Here is a 23,506-nt window from a genome sequence, read left to right as displayed (position 1 = left end):
TTTCTGGATGTTTCCCATTGTGTATTATTCATGTTCTGGAATGAAGGGGTAAATAAGTATATAATCTGTTAATGACTGTAAGGAATTGATATTGTTTTTCAATGTCATAATGTTTTGTTTTTTTTTTGAAAAACATTCATTTATAAATATGTGAATGTTTTTGAAGTGTAAAAATACTTTGAACAGCAAACAAGAAATATATGAACAATGAGCTTGGTTGAGTCTAGTTTTTTGTTTTATACTTCAAGAAACCAAATCATTGATCAGAAACCACATTTTATGATCAGTTAACCTCTTGAACTGCTTAAAAAACACATTACCAGAACATAAGATTGAAAATATAACATAACAATATAACAAGCCACAAAAGAACAAAATGACTTATAATAATGATATATTATAACATACTAATAAAGAAAAGTACCGATCATACAACAAACTATCAAAACACACAGTGACTTATATTGAAGGGTATTTAAACTGAATTGTATGGGTACTTGGAACATAATTGTGTTGGAACTACACACACAAAATTAATAATTTGCAAATTCCTTTGTGTAAACAGGACCCAAAAAGGGAAACATTAATTCACTTTTTCGTCAACTTTCTGCACCAGATCTTCGGAAATGACAGAAGGTCGTCGATTCCGTTCCTAATGAACATGGCGGACATCTTTAAAAGCTCTAACCCATTTTCGTACCATTCCATCGCTCATAATTTTTTCTCCATGTACTTTTACTGATATGACGATGAATTTCAGCCGCTTTCACACCTTTAGCACTAAGAAAACGAATCACACTACGTATTTCACAGTCTGCGGGATTCTCGAACAGTGGAGGAATTTTAAAGACTCACAAACGTAAACAATGTCGAATATTTCCTTAATGGTGTCTGTTGGTTGCCACCAGATGGGAGTACACAGTGCGCATATGTGGAATGCCGACCACAGCGTAGCAGCGGCGGAATTTCAAAACGGCACTTACTTAAAAAACAAACATCATAAACCGTAACTATTGTAAAAGTATTTGGAACCAGTTAGTTAAGCCGTTCTTAAGTCCATCGTCATTTTCAAACTGCTGCAATCCGAGCCATTTATTTAATTGCATGAATATGTGATGATCCGTAGCGTGTACAACCAAATTTTTTAACTACGCAAACAGTTTTGGTACTGTGCGAGGTTACTATGCAGAACCACTTAAAATTTCACATCCTTTTTTTGAATAGAACACAGGTAAGTTAAGTTTCAGCAGGGTTTTAACAAAAACCCTGGTTTTTGTTAAAAAAAGGTTTAAAAAAAAAAATTGATAAGGTGTCTTTAGTATCTCAGAAAGCCGGTCATGATTTCTGAAACGGAAGGTGCTCTCTAAACTTCTTTGATTCAGGAGGTGATGAGTGTCGTCATCGCATCGACTGTTATTCAGACTTCATATTTGAATAGAAGATCCAGATTTCATCCCCGGTGATATGCGGTCAAACAGCCCAATCCCTTCATTTTCAAAACGTCACAAAAGAACTATGAAACTTTAGGAAATTGAATAGACAATTGTTTCAGGAAGTCGCTGACTGTCATGTAATTTCGCATTTACTAATTTAATAACTGACCTGTCATCACTGACGGGCGACCGTACGTTCTTCAACGTGAAGATCTGTTTGTCTTTCTGTTAACTAATGATATCATTGTCTAATTTTATATTCACTTTTAATATTTGGCTTATAAACTTTAAAAAGTTGCCCGTAAATTTTAATAACACTATTGTTTTTTCCTAAGAAATATACGAGTATATCACAACGCGAACATTAGAGTCTGTAAGGTTAGCTATCGTGATTGTCTGACAGGTTATCTCTAAAGTAAAGACCGTTTCATTGTAAATATATTTATTCTGAAAACTTTATAAATAATTTTTATTTCTCTTAATCTACATACCTTATACTACTTCTCTATATAATCGCCTCATGAATTAAGACATTTATCGTAGCGGTACACCAGCTTCAATATACCCTCGTCATATTATTCTGCCGCCAATCCATTTAACCACTGATTAACAGTATTTTTAAGTTCATCGTCACCCTCGAATTGCTTACTACTCAAAACGATTTTCAATTTCCCAAACAAATGGTAATGAGAAGGAGGTAAATCTGGACTATATGGTGGGTGATCGTAAATTTCCCATCCAAATGTTCTCAGTAAATCCCGCAACATGTGGGCGTGTATTATCGAACAACAGGATGACGCCGTCGGTCAGCCGCCCATGTCGCAGATTTTGAGTGGCGCACCGTAACTTACGTAGAGTTTCTACTTACGGATTTTTTTTGTGAGGTTCCGTTAAGACGTGCGGCACCCAACGTACACAAACCTTTCTGAACCCTTAATGGTCATAAACAATGCGACCGATAACAGCTCTTGAAACATCAGGAGAAAGAAGGGCTAGGTCGGAAATCTTTGAGCGACGATCTTTTCTGATTTCATCATCTATGCGTTTCAACAAGTCCTCGGTGTTTATCGTGGGCCTCCCCGAACGTTCTTCATCGTGTACATTAATTCTGTTATTTTTAAACCTTTAACACCATTTTCAGAAGTTTCTTTCATTCATTACATTATCACCGTATACAACAACCGAGTGCCTATGAATTTCAGCCGGCTTAACGTTCTGATGATTTAAAAAACGTATGACTCCACGTGTTTCACAGTCGGCGGCAACATCGATTTTCCTATTCATTTTATAACGTAATAACTAACACCTAATTAAAGAAACTACAATGTGACCAGACAACAATGCAGTTTGTACATTACCAGCGTGCCCATGAACGACACAGGCTCGCCAAACTTAAGGAGAGAAATTTCCCTGCGGTCTTTATTTTAGAGTAAATTTTTTATCCCTAATAAATCGCTAGACATCAAAGGAATGATGTAGTTGATGCCGATTATTTCGTTGACGCCTCAGTATTTTATCATACTGAAATACGGCGCAAAGCGGTATCTCGTTTCGTTGTTGCAGTCGGCGGTAATTTCATAATAGATCTTTTTTAAAAAGCCCACCTGTATACATAGATATTATATTATTCATGTCACCGATAAAGGAGCTGAATGAAAGTCTACAAAGATCTTCTGGATGCATATTTCTTTACGTTAGACAGCGAAACATTCTATTTACAATTAGCTGAATAAACAAATATGTGTACATTTTTCAAGTACATCACTGAGTTCAGAGGGTGAAGTATCAGTTTGGCTAAAGATCTTTTGGAAGTACAATTTTTACATATTTAAACGAACTATTTTATTTATATTCAAAAATACATTTTAATTGAATTAGAATTAACAGCAGACCCGGCACATCTTGGCTGATTATCATCAAATATCATCCTTCATAATCACTAACAATAAAATGGAATGGATGTAGCCAGAATTCTTATTTTTTAGAGAGCATTGTTAACGTTAAGTCTGACAAAACCAACTATTTTTATTTTACAATATTTAATTTTCGGGAATTGACCCACACAAAAGGAGTTTCCTAAAATTTCAATAATAATATAAAAATAACAGTGACAACAAAATTTTTCTTTGATAACAGTTTCTGTTATTATTAAGATACAGCATTCTGAAGCTTATTTCTACGTTATCTTAATAATAGATATGGTAAAATGTATTCTATCTAATGTAGATAAAAAAATGTATCGTTTTACTATATACTAATTACAAATAATAATTATTTAAGATTAGTGACAAGCTTGTTTTTGTATTGCATATTTTAAATTGTATTTTGTTCAATGCTATCAGTTATACAATAGATGAATACATAAACACATATATACATATATGTTTGGGTATTCATCTAATCAAACTCGCGCATACGAATTGTTTTATTTATGTTTTTATTGCTAAAAAAATTTTTTTGAATACTTGAATTAAAAAACATTTTAATCCTTCTAAGAAACTTAACAAGATTAGATTAATTGAAATCTAATAAGTGCTTTCAGCCGGTTCAGAGTTATATGTGGGTTTTTCATAACGAATTTATTAAATTGTTTAACGAATTTATTAAATTGTTTAACGAATTTATTTACCGGCGTTCAGAAAAAATATGAGTTTTTAAATAATTATTTTCTTACAGGTGTAAAAAAGTTAAAGGAAGTAAATGAAGGATTGACCAACGAATTAGAAAGACGGAACAACACGGAGAGAAAAGCTAGAAAAGAAATACGTACGTTACAAAAGGAAGTGGGCTGTACTAAAATTTCATTAGTTGTAGCTAACGCTACATGCCACAAAATAACAAAGAATTTAATTCGAGTAAGTATAAAGTAACAGGCTCTTACCATTTAGTGTACAAGTCTACCTAAAATCGATTAATTATTGAGGTACTTCGGATTCAGTTCTTTGAAATTGTTCATTTTTTTCTTTAAAAATTAGTAAATAAATCATTAGTATGAAGAATAATTTTCTATTAATTTGTTATTGTTTTTAAGATCTAAATTTTCATTTTTTCACTACTTCAAAAACTCTAATGTTCTCGTTAATTCTTCTGTTAAAATCAGTGTACTGCAAGTGCAAAGGCGACTATCTTTATGAAATACAATATATTGCTTAAGTAAACCCCATAAAATTACTAACCAGAAGCCTTTTAATGTTAGTAATAGCCCTGATGAAAAACCTTTTGTTATCTGAAAGATTATTATCGATTAATAATAACGACGAACTGAGTCCATATTTTTGTGACACCATTCATTTTATACCTTTTATACAAGTGCTTTTTATTGAAAAATAAAATGTCAATCTCTGCTTACGGTCGGGAAGATATGATTTAAATAAGCTGTGAACATTCCTCCGATTTTATAATTATATTCAATGTTTCCTACTCATTTGAGACACCAAACATCAGCCGACAGCCGAAGTTCTAATAACGTTATTTAACACATCTGAGACTCCCTTTAAATATTAAGGGCTTTATTAAAATAGTAGAAATAATTATTGATCCTCTTTTAATCTGCAAATAATTACAAAACTGAATTATTACAAAGTAATTACAAATATTTCAAGGAGTAATCTGGTTTAAAATCTGTTCATTTTTATGAAATTCTTTTAAAAATTTATTCTCGATATTTTTGTTCAACTTTATTAATAAACGGTTTAACTTTATTTATCTTAAGTTTGTTGTCATTATTTAACTTAATAATCATTTTATGAATTTAACATAATCATTTTATGTTTTTACTAACATATAATTATACTAATTTATCATATAATTACTAACATAAAATATCATAATAATCATATGTTGGTCATATGTTATCAACGATGTTATTACCAAAAGTAAATATTGACCGAATCGATTTCTTCAAATTTGGCTCAAATATTTTTATATATTTCTGGGAGATTAAACATATTTGTTTTTTCAAATTCGTTAAGGGGTGAAGGGATATCGCGAAAAAAACAATTTTGATTTTCTTCATAGTAATTCTAGAGAAAACTATATATCAAAGCAAATTTATTACCTACATTGCAAATATAAATAATAATTTTTTTTCAAAACATTATTCCAAACCTCTTAAATTAAGTATTTTTCAAAAATTAACATCTTCAAACAAAAAATAAAATCTTCACAAATACAAAGCTATCAAGTGTCTAAAAATAGGACTCAGAACAAAAATACATAAGTTTTTGAAAATGTTCTTTTTCTTCTTTTAGCTTTTACTGAAGAGGGTGTTAGATCTAGAAAAAATTTTACTGTGGCAAATTTGTTAAGCGTAAACTATATATGAATATTTTTAGATATAGGTAATATTTTATATAATAATAATTATTGTTACATATAATTAATATAATTGTATTTACAAAACTGAAATTAAATCATGTAGTTTAAGTAATTAAACATTATGGGTTTGAGGTTACTTGTTTGCATGAATTGCTGCAGAAAAAAAAAATTGTACTTATCTATTAATCTTAAAAGAAATTACTTTAAACTCTAAAAGAAACAGATTCATGCCATTTTCATAATTAAATTCAGTATTAAGACCCAGAAGAACTATTAAAAGTCTAATTATTAATAAGTTAGTATTTGAAAATGCCCATTTTTGCTTCTTTTTTTAAATATTGTAACAGATCTGACTAACGGATTCCTGCCATTTAAGAAGAAATTAGTCGAAAATATAATAATGGGAGGAATCCAGAAAGGGGCTAAAGAAACCTTTTTAGTAAAGCTAACAGGTCCGTTTAACAATTGTCTTTAGTAATACTGCCCACTGACACACCTAAACAAATGTTACCGGACCAGGTTTGGAATTTCATGGGAGTATGTGAGAGCGGATGATCATTCTCGCGCTTCGAATTGGGTCCGGTCCTGCAGCTATAGAGTATAAATACTCTGGGGAAGACCAGCTGACGACCAATTATGCGAGTAGAGTCTGCGAAATCAATTCTGCGAGAGAGTGCTACGGTAGGGTTAATCTTCTTCTCTCAAGGAGTTATTATACGAGTTTGAAGCGGAAGTATTCTGCAAGGGGGTCAGTGAAAGAATGAATTTCTAGTGCAGGTTTGATGCAGTTAAGGTAATGTCACAATAATTCCAGTATATGAAAACAAGAAATGTTTCAGTGAGTTACTGTTAGATTGTAAGTGAAAGAGATAATGTACTAAATTTCATTCATAAATTGTTAGGTAGTTTTATTTGTGAGTAACAAAAGTATTTTCAATAAAAGAACTTTATACTTGTCTTTATCTATTGCTTTTAATACAAGACTAGTGGTTAAATGCGTTAAGATTAGCGGTCATGCTAATATCTTTTGTCAATGGGACTGAATTCTGGTTTTCAATATTTAACTACATGTAAATAAATCCTGATGATTACTTTAAATTCTGTTTTGTATGTTATCACTGTTTCACTAGTCAACAAAATTTAATTTTTTGCTTGTTAAATGAGAGTGAACGGCTAATTCTTATAGTGCTTTTATGCTGGTTTCATATATGTTAATAAATTTTTTCTATCGTTCTCAGTTTTGTAATTGAAATTTCTTTTGAAACAAAAAATGTATGGTGAACATAATACATTACAACACATGTACATGACAATATATTACATGCATTTTCTACTCACCTAAAGTCTATTCCTTTTGGATTTTCTGCTGTAATTTGCTGTAGGTAGAACCCTCTTTAAAATCCAACACTAATCGGCCAACATTTTTGGGTTCCATTTTCCCTGGTATCGTGCTTCCATTGTAGACATCTCCTGGTGAAAGCATTTTCCATGTTCATCACTGATAGCACCGAAATTGTTAAGGAAAAATGCAAATGTGAATGTAAGAAATGGATTTTGAGTGACATGTTACACCCAAGTTCTTTGTTGTTTTGAAGATCACTTACAAGTTCTTTGTAATCACTGGCCGAATGTTTTCCAAGGAAGTTGCTTACCAAATGTTGAAATGATTCCTTGCAGCAACCTCCAAGTCATTCAAACATTCTTCAAATGCTGGATCACTCATTAGTTTTCTTATTTGTGGTGTAACAAATATACCTTCCTTTATGTTAGCATTGCTTACATTAGGGAAATTTTTTTTAGGAACTGAAACCCTGCACCATTATAATCCATTGCTTTAACAAAATTTTTTGTTAATTAACCTAGCTAGGTTAATGTCTACTGGTGGAAGATAAACTTTTTCTGGTTTTACTAATGCCTGACTAATAACATTCTTCTCTCCTATAGTCTGTACCTCTCTCTTTGGCCACTGCTCTTTTATGTAATATTTTTCCTATCCCTGCTGTCCGTCGCTCAAAAAGCAACAGAATTTAGTGTATCCAAGTTTCAATCCAAGTAAAAACGCTATTACCTCCAGATCTCCACAAATATGCCATAAATATTTCCCATACTGAATCCTGCGCAATACAAGTTTCATATTTTCATAAAACTACTTCCTGTAAACAGCTTATTGATGGGTATTTATTTCCAATATGAAGTAGATCAGCTTACAAACTAAGCTTTGACGAGTCAATAAAAAGTTTTCATTTGTCAGGATGGTGCATATGTTCCAGTAAAGAGTCCACATCATTACAGTATACTAAGTTTTCGTCTGAGAGAAATGTTCAATTTCTAACTTCTGTGACGGAAAGCATTTCCGTGACAGACAGTTATTAGTAAAAAATGTATTTGGTTGTAAAAAATGCCATCCTTTCAGTCTTGATGCCAACGTACGTATTTCTGCTTAATTCTGACCGATTAATTAAATGGAGTTCAGTATATCTATTTTCTAAATATTTTGGATTTCTTTCTTCATCCCCTGGTGAAGAAAGAAATCAGCACAAGATTCGACATTTTCATCTTAATCTAAGTCCCATGTATCTGGTGGTACTGGAATTGGAAGCTCTTGGCTATGTGGCACTGACCTCATGGCAGAGAGAATATTTGTGAACGTATTTACGTTCACAAAATGCTATACTCTGGAATTCATGCATGATATTACCTGAAAATAAGAATGGTAGTTACAAAAAAACTAAGCCTGATAGAATAATTCTGATTTCATATTAGAAATCAGCATGAAAATATCTTGAAAGTATTGATTTTAGACGAAAATTGTGAAATATTAAACTTAAACCTTATAACGATGTACTTTAGTTTGGATTTGTTTCTATCTTTTACAAAGGTACATAAGTTAGAGAGTTTAGAATTTAAAATTAAAAAAAAAAAATTGTTGTGCAGTTGTGTTAGTAACAGTAAAGTACGGTGACTCATGTTAGTCCTCACCATTTTTTTATATAATACTTTATCGTCTATCATGTTTTTATCAGCATAACCTTAAATGTAGTTGCCATGTAATTAATTCGTAAATAACTCGATTCAGACGACGCCAAATGAAGACTTCAAACATAAAGCAGATCATAAATCAAACATAAAACATCAAAACATAATTTGTATGAGAGAACTTTCGAGACAGTCTATTACAATGTCATGCGGTTTGTTTACAATAGGATGCTTTTGTGAATCGAGTATACCATAGCTTTGATCATGTGAGAAGTATAATGTGAGAGATGGCTTCATAGTACTATAATTCAGTCAATTTTTACTCCCTTGTACGAAGTAAAGAAAGTATTGAGATCGCGAAAAATTTCGGTTTTCAGATTTCAACGGAATATCTATTTTGACCATCCATGAATCCATTTTGACTAGTTTTGGCGTGACGTCTGTACGTACGTATGTAAATATGTATCCCGAATAACTTAAAAATAACGATTAGTCGTAGGATATTGAAATGTTGGATTTAGGACTGTTGTAACATCTAGTTGCGCACATCCCCTTTTGACTGCAATCAACTGGACGAAAAGTGTCAAAAAAGCTCAAAATCTAAAAAAATAGAGCTTTTCAACGATACATCATAAGTGGTAATTCTTTTCATTGGTTCCAGAGTTATAGCCTAATAAAATTTTAATAATGAAATATTTGGATCGTACAAGGGGAAGGAAGACACATCGGTTTGAATCCGCCTTCATATCCTTTTTTTTAATTTTTTAAAAATTTAAATATATTGATTTATTAATAATTAATCTCTGATTAAAAAAAAATTACAATAAATAATAATTTAATAATAATAAAAAAATAGAATATAAAAAAAAAACATTAGTTATTAGTGAAATAAAATTTGATGTACTTTTAAAAATGTGAATATGCAATTTAATTGGCATACAAGGAAGTCATGTGGTGTCCATATCATTTTTTTTTTTTATAACGATGCTGAAAGGTAGTTGATACATTTATAGCTATCAAAGACATTTTTTTAAGTCTATTTTCCATAATTTTTGACAAATATACTTTAAAAAATGGAATAATAACAAAACCGACTAATTAATTTTTTAAATCAAGTGCAGAACCTTTTTTGTTATAGAGGGAAATAATAGAAGTCCTAAAGATACTGGGAGTACTCCATAGATGAGAATCTTCAATTCAAGGAGCACTTTCAATACATCACTAAAAAGGCTTGTGATGCTTTCTTTGGTGTCTGTAGAATAGTCCATCCTGACTGGGGTTTAAATTTCAGAACTATGCATCTTCTTTATAAAGGTGTGTGTGAGGCTATAATGCTATGTGCTGTGCCTGTCTGGCTCAACGAATGAGATATAAAGGTTACAGGAATGTTTTGTTGAGAGCCCAGCAACTTTTACTGCTGTCAGTGATTGTGCTAGTTATAGAATTGAATTGCGTGAAGCAGTTCTTTTTATTGCAGGTGTTAAACAGATTGATATCCCTGCCACTGAGTGTAAATTGTGCTACAATGCTAAAAAGATAGGCCAACTCCCTTTTGGGTGCATGGAAGAGATCAAGTACAAAGGCTTCTAATCGTGGTAGGTTAAATGAAATGAATCTTTGATGATTGTTACACACAAGGCATTTTCCTTGATGTTAAAGGTTTACAAGATGCTATGTGGGTTTTCCCCAATCGAAAAAATTACTCAGTTCCTTTCTGAACATGGTGCGTTCAGAGACAAGTTGGCTAGGTTTGGCTTGGTTGGTTCAGGATTTTGATGGGAATGTACAGTGATGGTAATGCAAACTATGACCTGCTTGTTTTTTCCCAAAGTACAAAGCAGAATGTACTAGATTAATTAGGTAACTTGGAAGAATTAATTCTCACTTGCATTTGTGGATTGGAAAACCAAAGGGAATGTAATAATAGTTGGTGGCTTTCTTACCTTTCTGGCCATGCAGAGGGTGGGTGAAGGGGTTTGATACTCTAACAGCTAGAGTAGCAACCCAGGAGACTAGGAGCCCGCTGAGCGCTTACAAGATAGGCAGGCATTTTGGCATCAAGCACCAGATAGTTTAGTTGCTCATTTCATTCCTCGGTGATTGAGCTGTGTGTGTGTGGAAGGGTGAAGGCATTGATCTCACTCCTGAAAGCTAACCAGATTGAAGTAAGTTAGAGTTTGTCTATTTGTAAAATTGTTCTTTATTGTTTTTGATGAATTAAGAAATGCGTCTAAAGTATTTATAGGACAAAATTGTCCTATATTATTATTATTATTGTTAGGAATGGAGGGGGTGATGTGGCTACCGAAATTATCACAAGATGGGTGTCATTCCTTACGGGGTCAGGATGATGAAAGATTAATGAATTTTTTAAGTAGTAGTATTTACAACTTCTTTTAAGATAGAGGTTGGAATTTCATCAAAATTGAATGTTTACTCAATAAAACGTTATAATTTCTTGTTATTCAAGTAAAAATTAAAAAAAAAAAATACAAATTTATTAACAAAATTTTTCAGAAGGATGACCTTGTGTTATTCTATATTCAGCATTATTCTATATCAACAAATTTATTATAATTCTGGATTTGTCTAGGAAATTAAAATCTCTGTACTCTAGGCACTGAGTTTATTTGGTGTTCTATGAAATAGTCAAACAATTTACTTAGAAAAGCTAGAACTACCAGATGGTATTATACAACATCATGAAAATATATATAATGAAAAACATTTTAACACTCAGCAATCATATTTATTAAACATTTAAAAACTTCACATCATAATGATTTCACAACCATCTTTAGTAGTTATAGTGTTAACAACGGTTGCAAAAGCAAGTGAGAGATTTATGATCCAAGGTTTTAGAAAACATTGTTTTAAAAATTTGGTTTGATTTGATGGTTTTTAAATTGTTTCACTGTCAACCATCATTGACAAAAACACAGCAGATTTCATAAATGTACTTTAGGTAAATAAATGAATAATTAACATTATTGTGTAGTCATATTTATACTACAATGCAGTAAATATACATCAACTATAAATTAATTCATGTATTTCAAGCATTCAAAATTTCATCTTAGGATATTACTCCCTTAGACAATAGAATAGTTAATTATTAATAACATAAGGAAAAAATATTACAAGGTTTACAGGAGTTAATATAAATATTTAAATGACTAAATTGTTTGAAAATAGCTTCAATTTTTGTCCACCTGTCACTTTCTATTGTTCTTTTTGGAATTATATCCAGTTCTCTTCAGCATGATGTTCTGGTGCTCTTATGCTTCTGATTGATTAGGTATGCAGTACATATTGTTGATCGTAGCATTTTGTTGTTAGTTCTTAGTGAATTATAATAAATACCCTATTGAAATAGGGTATTTCCCTGAGTCATTTTTGTCTGTTTCATTGAAATTGGTGATACTGGGTCTTTTTGTATTTAAGCCAATAAAAGTAGTTTATACGGTATGTTAAACAGAATGATTTTATCTGTTGTCCACTGAATGCAAGTGTTAAAATATTTAACTGCTTTTTTTTCTATAATTGTATTTATGGATTAATATTGTTTCTGTCATAAAACATAAGCTGTTTTTATTTTATTTGTTGAGTACTGATTGTTGTTGTAGTGAATAGATTTTTATGTCTTCAATTTTAAGTTGCTATTTATAGTATTCTTATATTATTACATCTTAATATCTTATTTCTACAAAGTTATAGCAGAGCAGTTCTAGCAAGGCCCTTTTCCTCTAGTTACATGCATATAACTACTCTCCCCTCACAAGCAACTTGCTTTAACTGCTTGGCTATACTTCTTTTACCGGATTTTAAAAATTTTTTGATATTTTCAGGCAAAAAAAGAAAAATATTTAATCGGTACTCGGTTAGTTCGTCGTAATGATGAAATTGAATTTGCATATGCAAAGTCAAAGATATTGGAATGTATGCAATACAAATACAAAGATGAATGTGATTGTCTACTCAAAAAAATTCAATTGATGAAAGTTGAAATTCAAAATTTGAGGTAAAATTAATCATAATTTTTCTTCCTTAGAATATAGAATATGGTTTTTAAAGAACTCAAAATGTATTAATGTTCCTTATGTTATTGTAGTAGTTACTTAATATTTTTATCAGCCATTAAAACACAAATTTAAAACAAGAAATTTTTTTTAGACTGAATAAATGTTACGTATTTTTGAGTATACAGCAATGTTTTTTAATACTCCCCTAAAAAAGAAATCTAGCTGATTCAAATATAATGAATTCATTAGCCACTCCAGTGATTCAATCTTTCTCCCTTCTCAATTTCAGAGTACACAAAATCCCTTAAATAAAGAATTTCTAGTGATTTTTATCAATTTAAAGAAGCTCTATAGTAAAACTTGTACAACTCATTAAGAAAAAAAAATTGAGTAATAGAATACCATAAAGTAATACCATAACAATTTAACTATGTGATTCATTTTCAGCTAATGCACAATAAAAAAATAAGTAATTACATAATAATCACAATTAAAAAATGAAAAATAATCACAGTTAAAAACAAAATAACTGAAACGTAAGTTGTTACTGTTCAGGAATAAAAGTAAGCTTTATAAAAAATCATTTAAATATGTTTAAGAAAAATATAATAATCAAATATGGTATAAACAAGAACATTTAAAATAAGAATATAAAAGTTTAAATAAAAAAATAATTTTCTTTTAACATACACACACACACACACACACACACACACACAAAAGTCCCTGGATAATCCAAGCTAATAAAAATCCGCGGCTGTTCAGATTACAAAAAATTCGGATTATCGAGGGTTCAACTTAAAGGTACAGGATAAGGCATCAAGGAAAGTTTTGGAAGTCGAAATGAGTGCTGAAACTATTTCATTTAGTTAACAAAGTTTTTATTAATGTATTGATAATTTACATTCTAAAAATGATTTTATTATCGTTTCTTTAAAAAGTTGGTGGTTTGTCTATTTCAATGAAATTAGTAAATTTTCTTTTGCGTTTTTTCGTATATGAGTCAATAAAAGAAATTTATGCTTTAGAAGTTTGAGTGGTTCTGCTCCAGGTAGAAAAATATCAAGAGCGTATAACATTTGTGCCCACTGAATATAGGTGATAAACATTTTACTGTTTCTTCATGCTTTATTCTCTTCGCTCCTACTTCAATTTCATCTTCGACATTTTCATCTAACCCTTGTCGTACTGCTTCAATAATGTTATCGTCGGATTTAAGTTGGAAACATTCTTTGCGTCTACGTTAATCAAGTTCGTAGCATCTTTTGTTATCTCCAATTCAAGGTTAACAGTTCTAGTCGTTTCTACCACGCTTTCTATTTTTTCACTTAAACTATTGCATAAATTTTCTTTATATTTAATCATAGACTGTAAAAGTATTTTCCATGAAGGTCGAATTAAGCCTTGTCAATGAAATCCCAAACAGCAACAGGAGAAATCACAACATTTTTCAGATCATTTTGAAAAATGACTTGGAAAAGAAGGTCTTTTCTGTATTTAATTTTAATTGATTAGATCACGTTTTGGTTAATCAGTTATAAAATGGCTGTGCAAGTTGGTGGGAAGAACATAGTGGTTATTTTTCAATCTTCACTAGTCAACTGTTCTACGTCCGGATGTCCTTGACAATTTTCAATTAAGAACAGAGCTTTCTCTTCCAAATTTATAAATTTTCAGTAATTTTTCACAAACGGCACAAAAATGCTGTGAAACTATTTGTAAAATATGTCAACATTCATCCCCAGCACTTACCTGATTACTGTACTCGACTGGCGATAAAAAATGTCTAAACGCCCTTGGATTTTTAGCTTTATCTATTACTAAAAGCTGTAATTTATGATTACCAGAAATGTTGGCGCTAGACACAAATGTAATACGCTCTTTTGATATTTTTCGACCTGGAACAGAAGCTTCAGCTCGATGAGCGAATGTTTTATAAGGCAGGACTCGTCACAGCAAACCACTTTCATCTGTGTTATAAATTTGTTCTACCGTCGTAATTAAATTTTTTTGAGACGTTTATTTTGAAAGGGCTTAACAACATTAGGATCAGAATAAAGTTTTTCTCCTGTAATTGATAGATTGCGTATCCTGTATCTTTTTAAAAATCCTTCCAACCAGCCATTGCTGGCTTTAAATTCCTTGTTTGATCAAAGTTCGGTTTGAAAAAACTTTCCCTTAAATTTTATGATTTCTCCGGAGATTGGAGTATGACGTGATCTTTCCTGTAAAAACCATAAGTTCACAATCTCAGCTACTGCAGTCAAGCAACTAAATTTCAGTGTTCACAGTTTGTTAGGCTCCAATTTAGTTGATGGTAAGTACGACAGAATTTCTTTATTATTTTTTTTATATTGCTGATAGTTCATTTACAAACGTTAAATTCAACTGCCAGTTTAATAGACGATTCACCTTTCTCAAGACTTTCAAGAATACTAGACTTATCCGAAAATGATAAAGTTAACTTGCTTTTTCTTTGAAGCCATTTTGATCTATTCTGATCTATTAAAATGAAGTAAGTCACGAAATTTCAGGAAGTACTGCACGATAAAAATGTTAAATTTGATTAAAACATAATACTCAATTCATACGAAAAACAATCGCACATCCAACTTAACAGAAGAAATACAACACACCGACTAATGGAGTCACACCGATCAAGATTAACATTTTTATCTGCTAGGTATGGAATGCTTAACAGATTCTATGGAGGGAATAATTTGTTACTGTACTATAAATAAATAGGAGTTATCTACAATCAAAAACCTAGTCAAAAAAAATCAATATAGAGAGAGACGTGATAACACACGCCAAACTTACGGCTTCTGGCTTCTTGTAGATGAAAAAAATTGAAAACAGCTTCTTGCTACATGGAAAATTGTAAAAGTAAAATTAATTTTTTTAAATTTTCTCCTTTTGATTTCGGATTACCCAGGGCTTCTGTATATATATATATATATATATATATATATATATATATTTTTATTATATAATATTAGGATATTGAGATAACAATAACCATGGCACATCAGATATAAGAAAAAACTAAGATAGAACGACTTCGTAAATTTAAAGACAGCTACAATTTGCGTGCAAATTAATCTGAATACAGATGGTATTTAATAAAAAATAACTATATTTAGAAAGAAAAATACCTGTTGTACAAGTTGTGAATATCTAGCAATTAATATGTCCTTTATTCTTACCCACTTCACATACACAATTTGGCATTGATTTAACAAGTGCATACATTTTATTTTTTATTTCCTCATCATGAAACCATACTGATAATATTGCTTTAATAAGGTCAGTTTTTGTAGTACAATCCATACTTGACTCTTTTTTTAAATTATTTCCCAGAGATTTTCACTTGGGTTTTAAGTCTGGGGGATTGTCTGGCCATGGAGACACTTTAAGGCTTTGTTCTTTGAAAAATTTTTACTCTTTTTTGGCATTTTGGCAGTGTGGCAAATCTTGTTGGAAAAACCCTTTGCCTTGCAAGAATTTGCTTTTAAGTTGTGTCCTTTCCTTCAAAATTTTTATATCTATTACTTTTTAACATACCATCTACTGGAAGTAATCAACAAGGTCCTTCAAACATGAAACAACCTCGAAAAAATTTTTCTGTGAATGTTTAACTGATTGTTGGACATGAGCTGGTGATGGAACCTGTTGACATGTATAGAACCTGTTGCTCGTGAAATAAAAATGTGACGTGTCAGAAAACATAAAATTTTTCCATTCTTCTTTGGACCGGTTATGTGTGCTTTGGCCTACCTTTTTTTGCACATTACTGGTGTTAAAAGCTGCTTTTTAGTTAGCCAATGAACTGCAGTAAGATGCTGGCATATAACAGTTGTCACATGTAAATCTGTTCCACTGGTTGTTAATTCTCAGTTTAAGTCCACAGAAGAATATTTTGAATCAAGTTTACTTTTTCTCAACTAATAATCGATCCTGTTTTGGAGTAGCTTTTTTCACAGCCACATTTGCCTTTCCTTTCCTTTGAGGTGTAAAGGAACTAGTTTCTTTAAATTGTTTTAAAGTAGCATTCACTATCCCTAATCCAATGCCACACTTGGAAGCTATTTGCCATTGTGTCACACTGCTATGCTCAGAAAGAGAAAGAATTTAACGCATTCTTGGAATTCTCTCTATTATTATTTATTTAAAATTTAAGAAAAAAACATAACGACACGTGACATATGGAAATATGATGTAATAAAAAGTGAAATAAACTTTCACAAAACACTGTAACATGAAAATTGCCAAATAACCAAAGAACAATGACCTCACATTACACAGACAGATTAAATAATCAGTATGGTCAAGCGTGTAGCCACAAGATAGAAATACAAAACATTTCTTGTGTTTGGATTAATTTTGCATGCTACTGTACTGAAACGGAACGCAAAAGTGGCAGGAGCTTCACAAATTTCTCCCTTTGAAATCGCAGAGCCTGGACAGTGTCCCTTGCTGCTGTATGATTCTATTAATCGGGCGTGTTAAGGGGTTTATTTTAATGTCGGGTTTTGAGTTTAAAGGTTTCTTTTAGTTTTATGGACTGATTTTTTGTACAGCGTTCCATATCTGTACGAGTCCAGCGTTCTCACACCCATTTCTGGGTCCGACCACGGGAGACTAGGCTTTTAGAACCCGTGCTCCCGACGTAATTCCCTTTCAGACCGTCCACTAAAGTCCTTTCGGTGCTAACGCTTCATAGGCTAGCAGGAATATGCCACAACGGGGCACTAGCTGTTTGGAGGGAGCAATGCGCCCTCGTCACCGGAGGAAGTCGCAATTGCTGATTTAATTTAAGTTATTTAATTGTAAGTATTTTTAGGAATGGATAGGAGAAGATCTTCATCCACTTCTTTAATGGTTGCCCTTAACGATGCTCTCTGCTGGGCTCTTTTCCGGACTCCTGTCCGTGACGTCGGGTCACGTAGAGGGTCTTCTTTCTTCTTCATCTTCTTCCTCTTCTTCTACAGATGACCTCTTTGTTCTTCTTTGGCCTGCACTTTCCGAGACTTGGTAGTAACCGAAATTATATACCATTACCCTTGATATTCCCGTGGCCTCGAAGGGCTGAACGGGGGAAAGTGCAGCTTTCTTCTTTCTTCTATGCTGTCTGTGGCTGCTGGGCTCGTTCCCTCTTCTTCTTTGTTGAAGGGAAAAGAAATAGGGAACTTCTACTGTACTAGATAAAATTATTATGAAAAGGAAGTGATTTTCAACAATAAAAAGAAAAAAAAATTTCATAAATAAAAAGAATTTTACTTACTGATCAATCAGTTTGGTACCAGATTATTTGTCTTGAAGAAGTAATGAAGAAATATTAAATATTTTGGATATCCAGAAAAGAAAAATAGAACTAAAACCAGAATTAAGTTTGCTACTAAAAGTTAACATTACATTCTATATTTCATTAGATATTTATTAAAATCTTTGGTTTTCAGAAACGAACGAGTAAAGAATATTAGATGCTCTGAAAGTATTAATGACCTGCGTAAAGAAATATATTATTTAGAGAAAGAGTTATTGAATGAAAAATTAAGATGCAGGGCACTGGAACAAACGATCCAAACACCACTGAATGTTCATAGGTGGAGAAAGTTAGAGGTAAGGAAAAGTAGATAACTTTAAAATGATAAAAATATTTTTTAATATTTCTATATTATTTTCTATGAAATGTAAATATGACTGAAGGAACACTTGGTTCTCAGAATTCTTGCATACTGATAATCCATTTCGTTAACACTACTAATTAAAATTTGTTATTTTACAACACAGACATTATTGTAATGTATTCAGGAAGCTTCAAGAAATATCGGAAGAATAAAAAATAAACTATTTTAAACCAAATAAAATGAAATCTTTTATTTATGATTTTATAACTAACAGGGTTCTGATCCGACTAGAATGAATTTGATAAAGAAGGTTCGATACCAGCAAAAAACATTAATGCAGTGCAGAGAGTCTATTAAACAAAAGAATGAGGAAATTGAAGATTATAAGGAGAAATTAAGTTCACTTAGACAGCAGATGTCTCACATGCTTGGACCTGATGTACAGAAAGACCTTTTGAAGATACGACGTGAACTAGCGGATAAAAATAAAGAACTAAAAGTAAGTAAAATCAAAATTTTCTATAAAATAATATAGATTCTGACAAAATAATTCATAATGTTTATTATAAATGGAATGTGATTTAACATTTAAAGCAATTATAAAATGCATCATTTACTGAAAATATCTTTAAAAAAAGTATTATTGAAATGTACAGGTCTGTTATATATAATACTATGAATTTAATAATAATGTGAATTGTTTTGTTTTCAAATCAAAATAATATAAAAATGATTAAAATGGGATGAGATGTTACACCACTAATGAGATAGCCATATTACTAAGTTGAATAACCCATTATTTACTCTTTGTATAAGAATGTGTGATTAACTATTTCACTGTAAATATTTAGTAACAAAGAAGCAGAAGTGTTTGTAACCTATTATTTTGTTGGTCAATAATGATTTTGTCAAAAGCTAATTTTTGCATTATCTTATGTATTTCTGGTTGTTTTTTTATTTGTATTAATCAGCAAATATCATGCATACACTCCACAGAGTAAAATTTAGTGAATTTAAATGTCATTAAATAAATATTTTTATTTCATTTCAACTACAGTGATAAATCAAATGGCATATTCTGTGATAGACATTAGTTACTATTGTTATCATTTAGAATACATAAAAGGGTAATATAACTCCAAAATTATAAGCTATATAAGGTATAAACGTAATATTAATCATAAAATAAAAATTTACTTAAACAAGCCAAGAAAGCAAAATAAACCCAAAACTAATATCACAGACAAAGTTGATAAACTATTAAAGATAAAATAATAGAATAAAGAAAGTATAAAAACTTACCTAACTGTGATGGGTTGTGCAAAATCCCCACCCTGGATAGTAAAATTAAACACATAGAACTAAAAAATCAAGTCAAAAATAAAGGTTAAAATTATTAAACTCTCCTTACAGAAAAACATATATAAGTATATTAAATCCTTTGCAGTAACCCAGTACTATGCAAAAAGAGAAACATTCGCTCCAAAACCCTGCCATCATTGCCCAAGACATCACGAATGCTGCTGGGTATATTAAACTGACGACGCAACACTGCATAACATACACAGTCCACGAGAATGTGGTGCACAGTCATGCGACAGTTGCATCGTGTGCACAGGGGTGGGTCTCCTCCTGACATTAGATATTCGTGTGTGATCCTCGTATGTCCCAACCGTTACCGGCAGAGGACCACTTCCTCACGACGAGAGTTCCTGCAAGAGGAGCCCCACGGCAACACTGAGTCTTTAATCCGTCAAAGTTTACTATCGACGGCAGCCGTCCAGCCACTTTGCCACCTTGCTCGCAGTGATTTCTTTATATGATTAATAAAATCAAAGGTAGTAAATCAGGTGGTGAAAGGAGGCTGAATACATGCATCTTTCGCAGCAGAATCTGTCCTCTCATTACCAAGAATCCCAACGTGGCTAGGGATCCAGCAAAAACCTACCCCATTGTTTCGTTTTTCTAACTCAGCGATTTTATCATAAATGCCAGTGACGACAGGATGTCCGGAATAAAGGTTTTCCAACGCCTGGAGAGCACTGTATGAGTCACTGCAAATAAGAATGTTCCTATATTTAGGGCCAACGATACTTTACAATACTAGCTCTATCCACAGCGAGTAGTTCCGCGGTGAACACACTCGTAACACCGGGTAGGCCAAACATATAAGTCTGTTCATTGAAAACAAAAGCACAACCAACGTTACCGTCATGCTTCGACCCATCAGTGTATACCACCACGTCTGGGTTCGACTTTGTGAAGAGAAACTGGAACACCTGCTGGTAAACAATAGGTGGCGTTGATTGTTTATCATACGTTGTAAAATCAAACGTAAAATTTACATGGTTTATTCTCCACGGGGGATTCGAGCACGGACATGCTGGAAAGAACGAGGGAGTGCCAACATTCATACGCTGCAGTAGACGTCGTGTACATCTACTGCAGCGTACCTCAACCTCAACTCGTGTAAGTTGAGGTTGGCTTATGTAAATAATTTCAAAATGTAACAAACAACCTCTTGGGAAATTATAAAGTGTTTTAACTATGGAAAATATGTGAGTGAGCTCCTTCAGAATTAGAGCTTGAATGTAATGTAACTCTCAAAATTAATTTCTTAACATTCACATTTGGTTTTTTCCCAACAATTTTGGTACTATCAGTGACTAAGAAAGTGAATCCTTCACCAGGCAATATTCATCATGAAAACGATGGTGCAAGGAAAAATGGAACGTAAAAATGGTACCTGACTACTCTGAAATCTAAAGATGAAACCTCAAATCAATTGTAACCGAAAATCCAAAATGTTGATTTAAGATCAGTATGCACTAAATCCAATGTATTTGAATGTGTTTTTCTTATTTTTAATAATGTGATGCATAAAGCAGTGAGTGAGTAAAAAATTAAAAGGAATAAGCATACTTAAATTAAATTACATAATTTCAAATCTGTTAGGTTTGAAATTGGATGAGGATATCTACCAGCCTGAAACCGAGTTTAAACTGGTTTTGAGGTAGTGTGATATTAAATAAAAAATGCATGTAATAAATAAAATGGATTACTGGAATTTGTTAGATTATTGGAATTACCCAAATTTCAATGGAATAACTAACAGAAAATGTTAGATACTTTCATATACATTTATTAATTTGAGTAACAGGTGTAATTTGATTAAAAAATAACAATTATACATGCAACTAATTTCTCGAACACGGTTAAATAAATAATATTAACACAATTAATGAAATCTCTACCTTACCAGCACATTGATATAAACTCGAGATCTTTTGGCTTACTTGAAAGCCATCATCAGGAGATAAAAATTATTACATTGAATTAAAAAATTACAGTTAAAAGATAAAACAGTCATGACTGTCCAGTCTACCAGAATACTGAAGGAATATACATGTACTCTGGAGGATTAAAATGAAATCAAACGGAACCATGTTATCAAAGATAATTATTAGATTACTTCTTTACATTTAGTACGTTTTTAAAAAATTTTTGTTCATTAATTAAATTTTTATTATTATAGCATATATGATATTTTTCCAGATTAGAAGTATTAACCCACCGGGTTGGTCTAGTGGTGAACGCGTCTTCCCAATTCAGCTGATTTGGTAGTCGAGAGTTTCAGTGTTCAAGTCCTAGTAAAGCCAGTTATCTTTACACGGATTTGAATACTAGATCGTGGATTCCGGTGTTCTTTGGTGGTTGGGTTTCAATTAACCACAAATCTCAGGAATGGTCGAACTGAGAATGTACAAGACTACACTTCATTTACACTCATACATATCATCCCCATTCATCCTCTGAAGTATTATCTGAACGGTAGTTACCGGAGGCTAAACAGGAAAAAGAAAAGAAAAAGAAAAGATTAGAAGTATTATAATATTTATAAGAAATATGTAAGATTTTCATGAAATTGTTATGATTGTATGTATGACCATATTCTATTATATGTTTGACAAAAATGGGGTTTTCTATTTTATTATTTTTAATGTTGTTTATGTGCTCTTTTGCACGTGTGGAAAATTTTTGATTGCTCATGCCCACGTATATCACATCACAATCCTCACAAACAAGACTGTACTCACTGTTTATCAAATTTGGTATCATTATCATATGACATTTAATTAAAATTATTATTAATATATTTAATTAATTTGTTATTAGTAGAATATGGAGGTGTTAATTCATTTTTTTATATATTTTTTCAATATAAAAATACATAATAAAATAGATAAAATAAAAGTAGAAATATATCGTAAAGACACATTAAATAACACAATATTAATTACCATTCATTTCATCTTTGGTCCCAAAAGATGGCCGTTTTTAATTCATTCATAAAATACCTTAAACATAATAAAATTTCCTTAAATAGAAATAATTAAAAGCATTGCTGTTGCTAACGGTTTTAATCTTGGTACTATAAATTCTACAATAAAATCAATTTCATGAAAATCTTACATATTTCTTACAAATATTATAATACTTGTAATTTGGAAATATATCATAATATATACTGTAATAATGAACATTTAACAAAAATCTTTAAAAATTTATATATTACTTAAAAACATACTAAATATAAAGAAGTAATAATTTAATCTAATAATTATCTCTTTGATAACATGGTTCTCTTTGATTTCATTTTAATCCACCAGAATACATATTCCTTCTGTGTACTGGTAGGACCGGGCATTCATGACAGTTTTACATTTTAACTGTGAAAATTTTTACTTCAATGCAATAATTTTATCTGCTGATGATGGCTTTCAAGTAAGCTGAAAGATCTTGAGTTCATATCAATCTGCTGGTAAGGTGGATTTCATTAATTGTTAATATTACATACAACTAACTACTTGCTAAACAGAAAAATAGTGGTCAATAGTCTTCTTTTTTATTTTTTGCTTTAATGGACAGTTTAAAATTATTTTCTCCCAAACGTTTTATTGTTATAAAATATCGGAGGGAGCCACTTCTTTTTATTTCAGCTCACTTGATACACACGTTAAACGCACTCAGAGCACTTTCGTGACTGTACTAATCGATGGCGAAGGTGTCATGTTTTTTCTGTCATCATTTCTTCACCCTTTTCCAGCATTTCTTCAATTATGTCCCG

General features: G+C 31.5%; 1 protein-coding gene across 1 annotated transcript in view; it reads left to right on the top strand.

Annotated features, from left to right (window-relative positions):
* Positions 1–23,506, top strand: part of LOC142317579 (uncharacterized) — a 110,750-nt gene that overhangs the window by 76,925 nt on the left and 10,319 nt on the right. Inside the window, exons 11-14 of the mRNA XM_075354136.1 lie at positions 4,110–4,288; positions 12,575–12,747; positions 18,208–18,370; positions 18,653–18,877. Coding sequence (XP_075210251.1) covers positions 4,110–4,288; positions 12,575–12,747; positions 18,208–18,370; positions 18,653–18,877 — 740 coding nt within the window. The remainder of the gene's footprint in view (positions 1–4,109; positions 4,289–12,574; positions 12,748–18,207; positions 18,371–18,652; positions 18,878–23,506) is intronic.

This window comes from Lycorma delicatula, chromosome 1, assembly GCF_047948215.1.
Source record: "Lycorma delicatula isolate Av1 chromosome 1, ASM4794821v1, whole genome shotgun sequence".
NCBI lineage: Eukaryota > Metazoa > Arthropoda > Insecta > Hemiptera > Fulgoridae > Lycorma > Lycorma delicatula.
The sequence above is the reverse complement of the archived record's forward strand: the minus strand, read 5'-3'. Positions and strand labels throughout refer to the sequence as shown.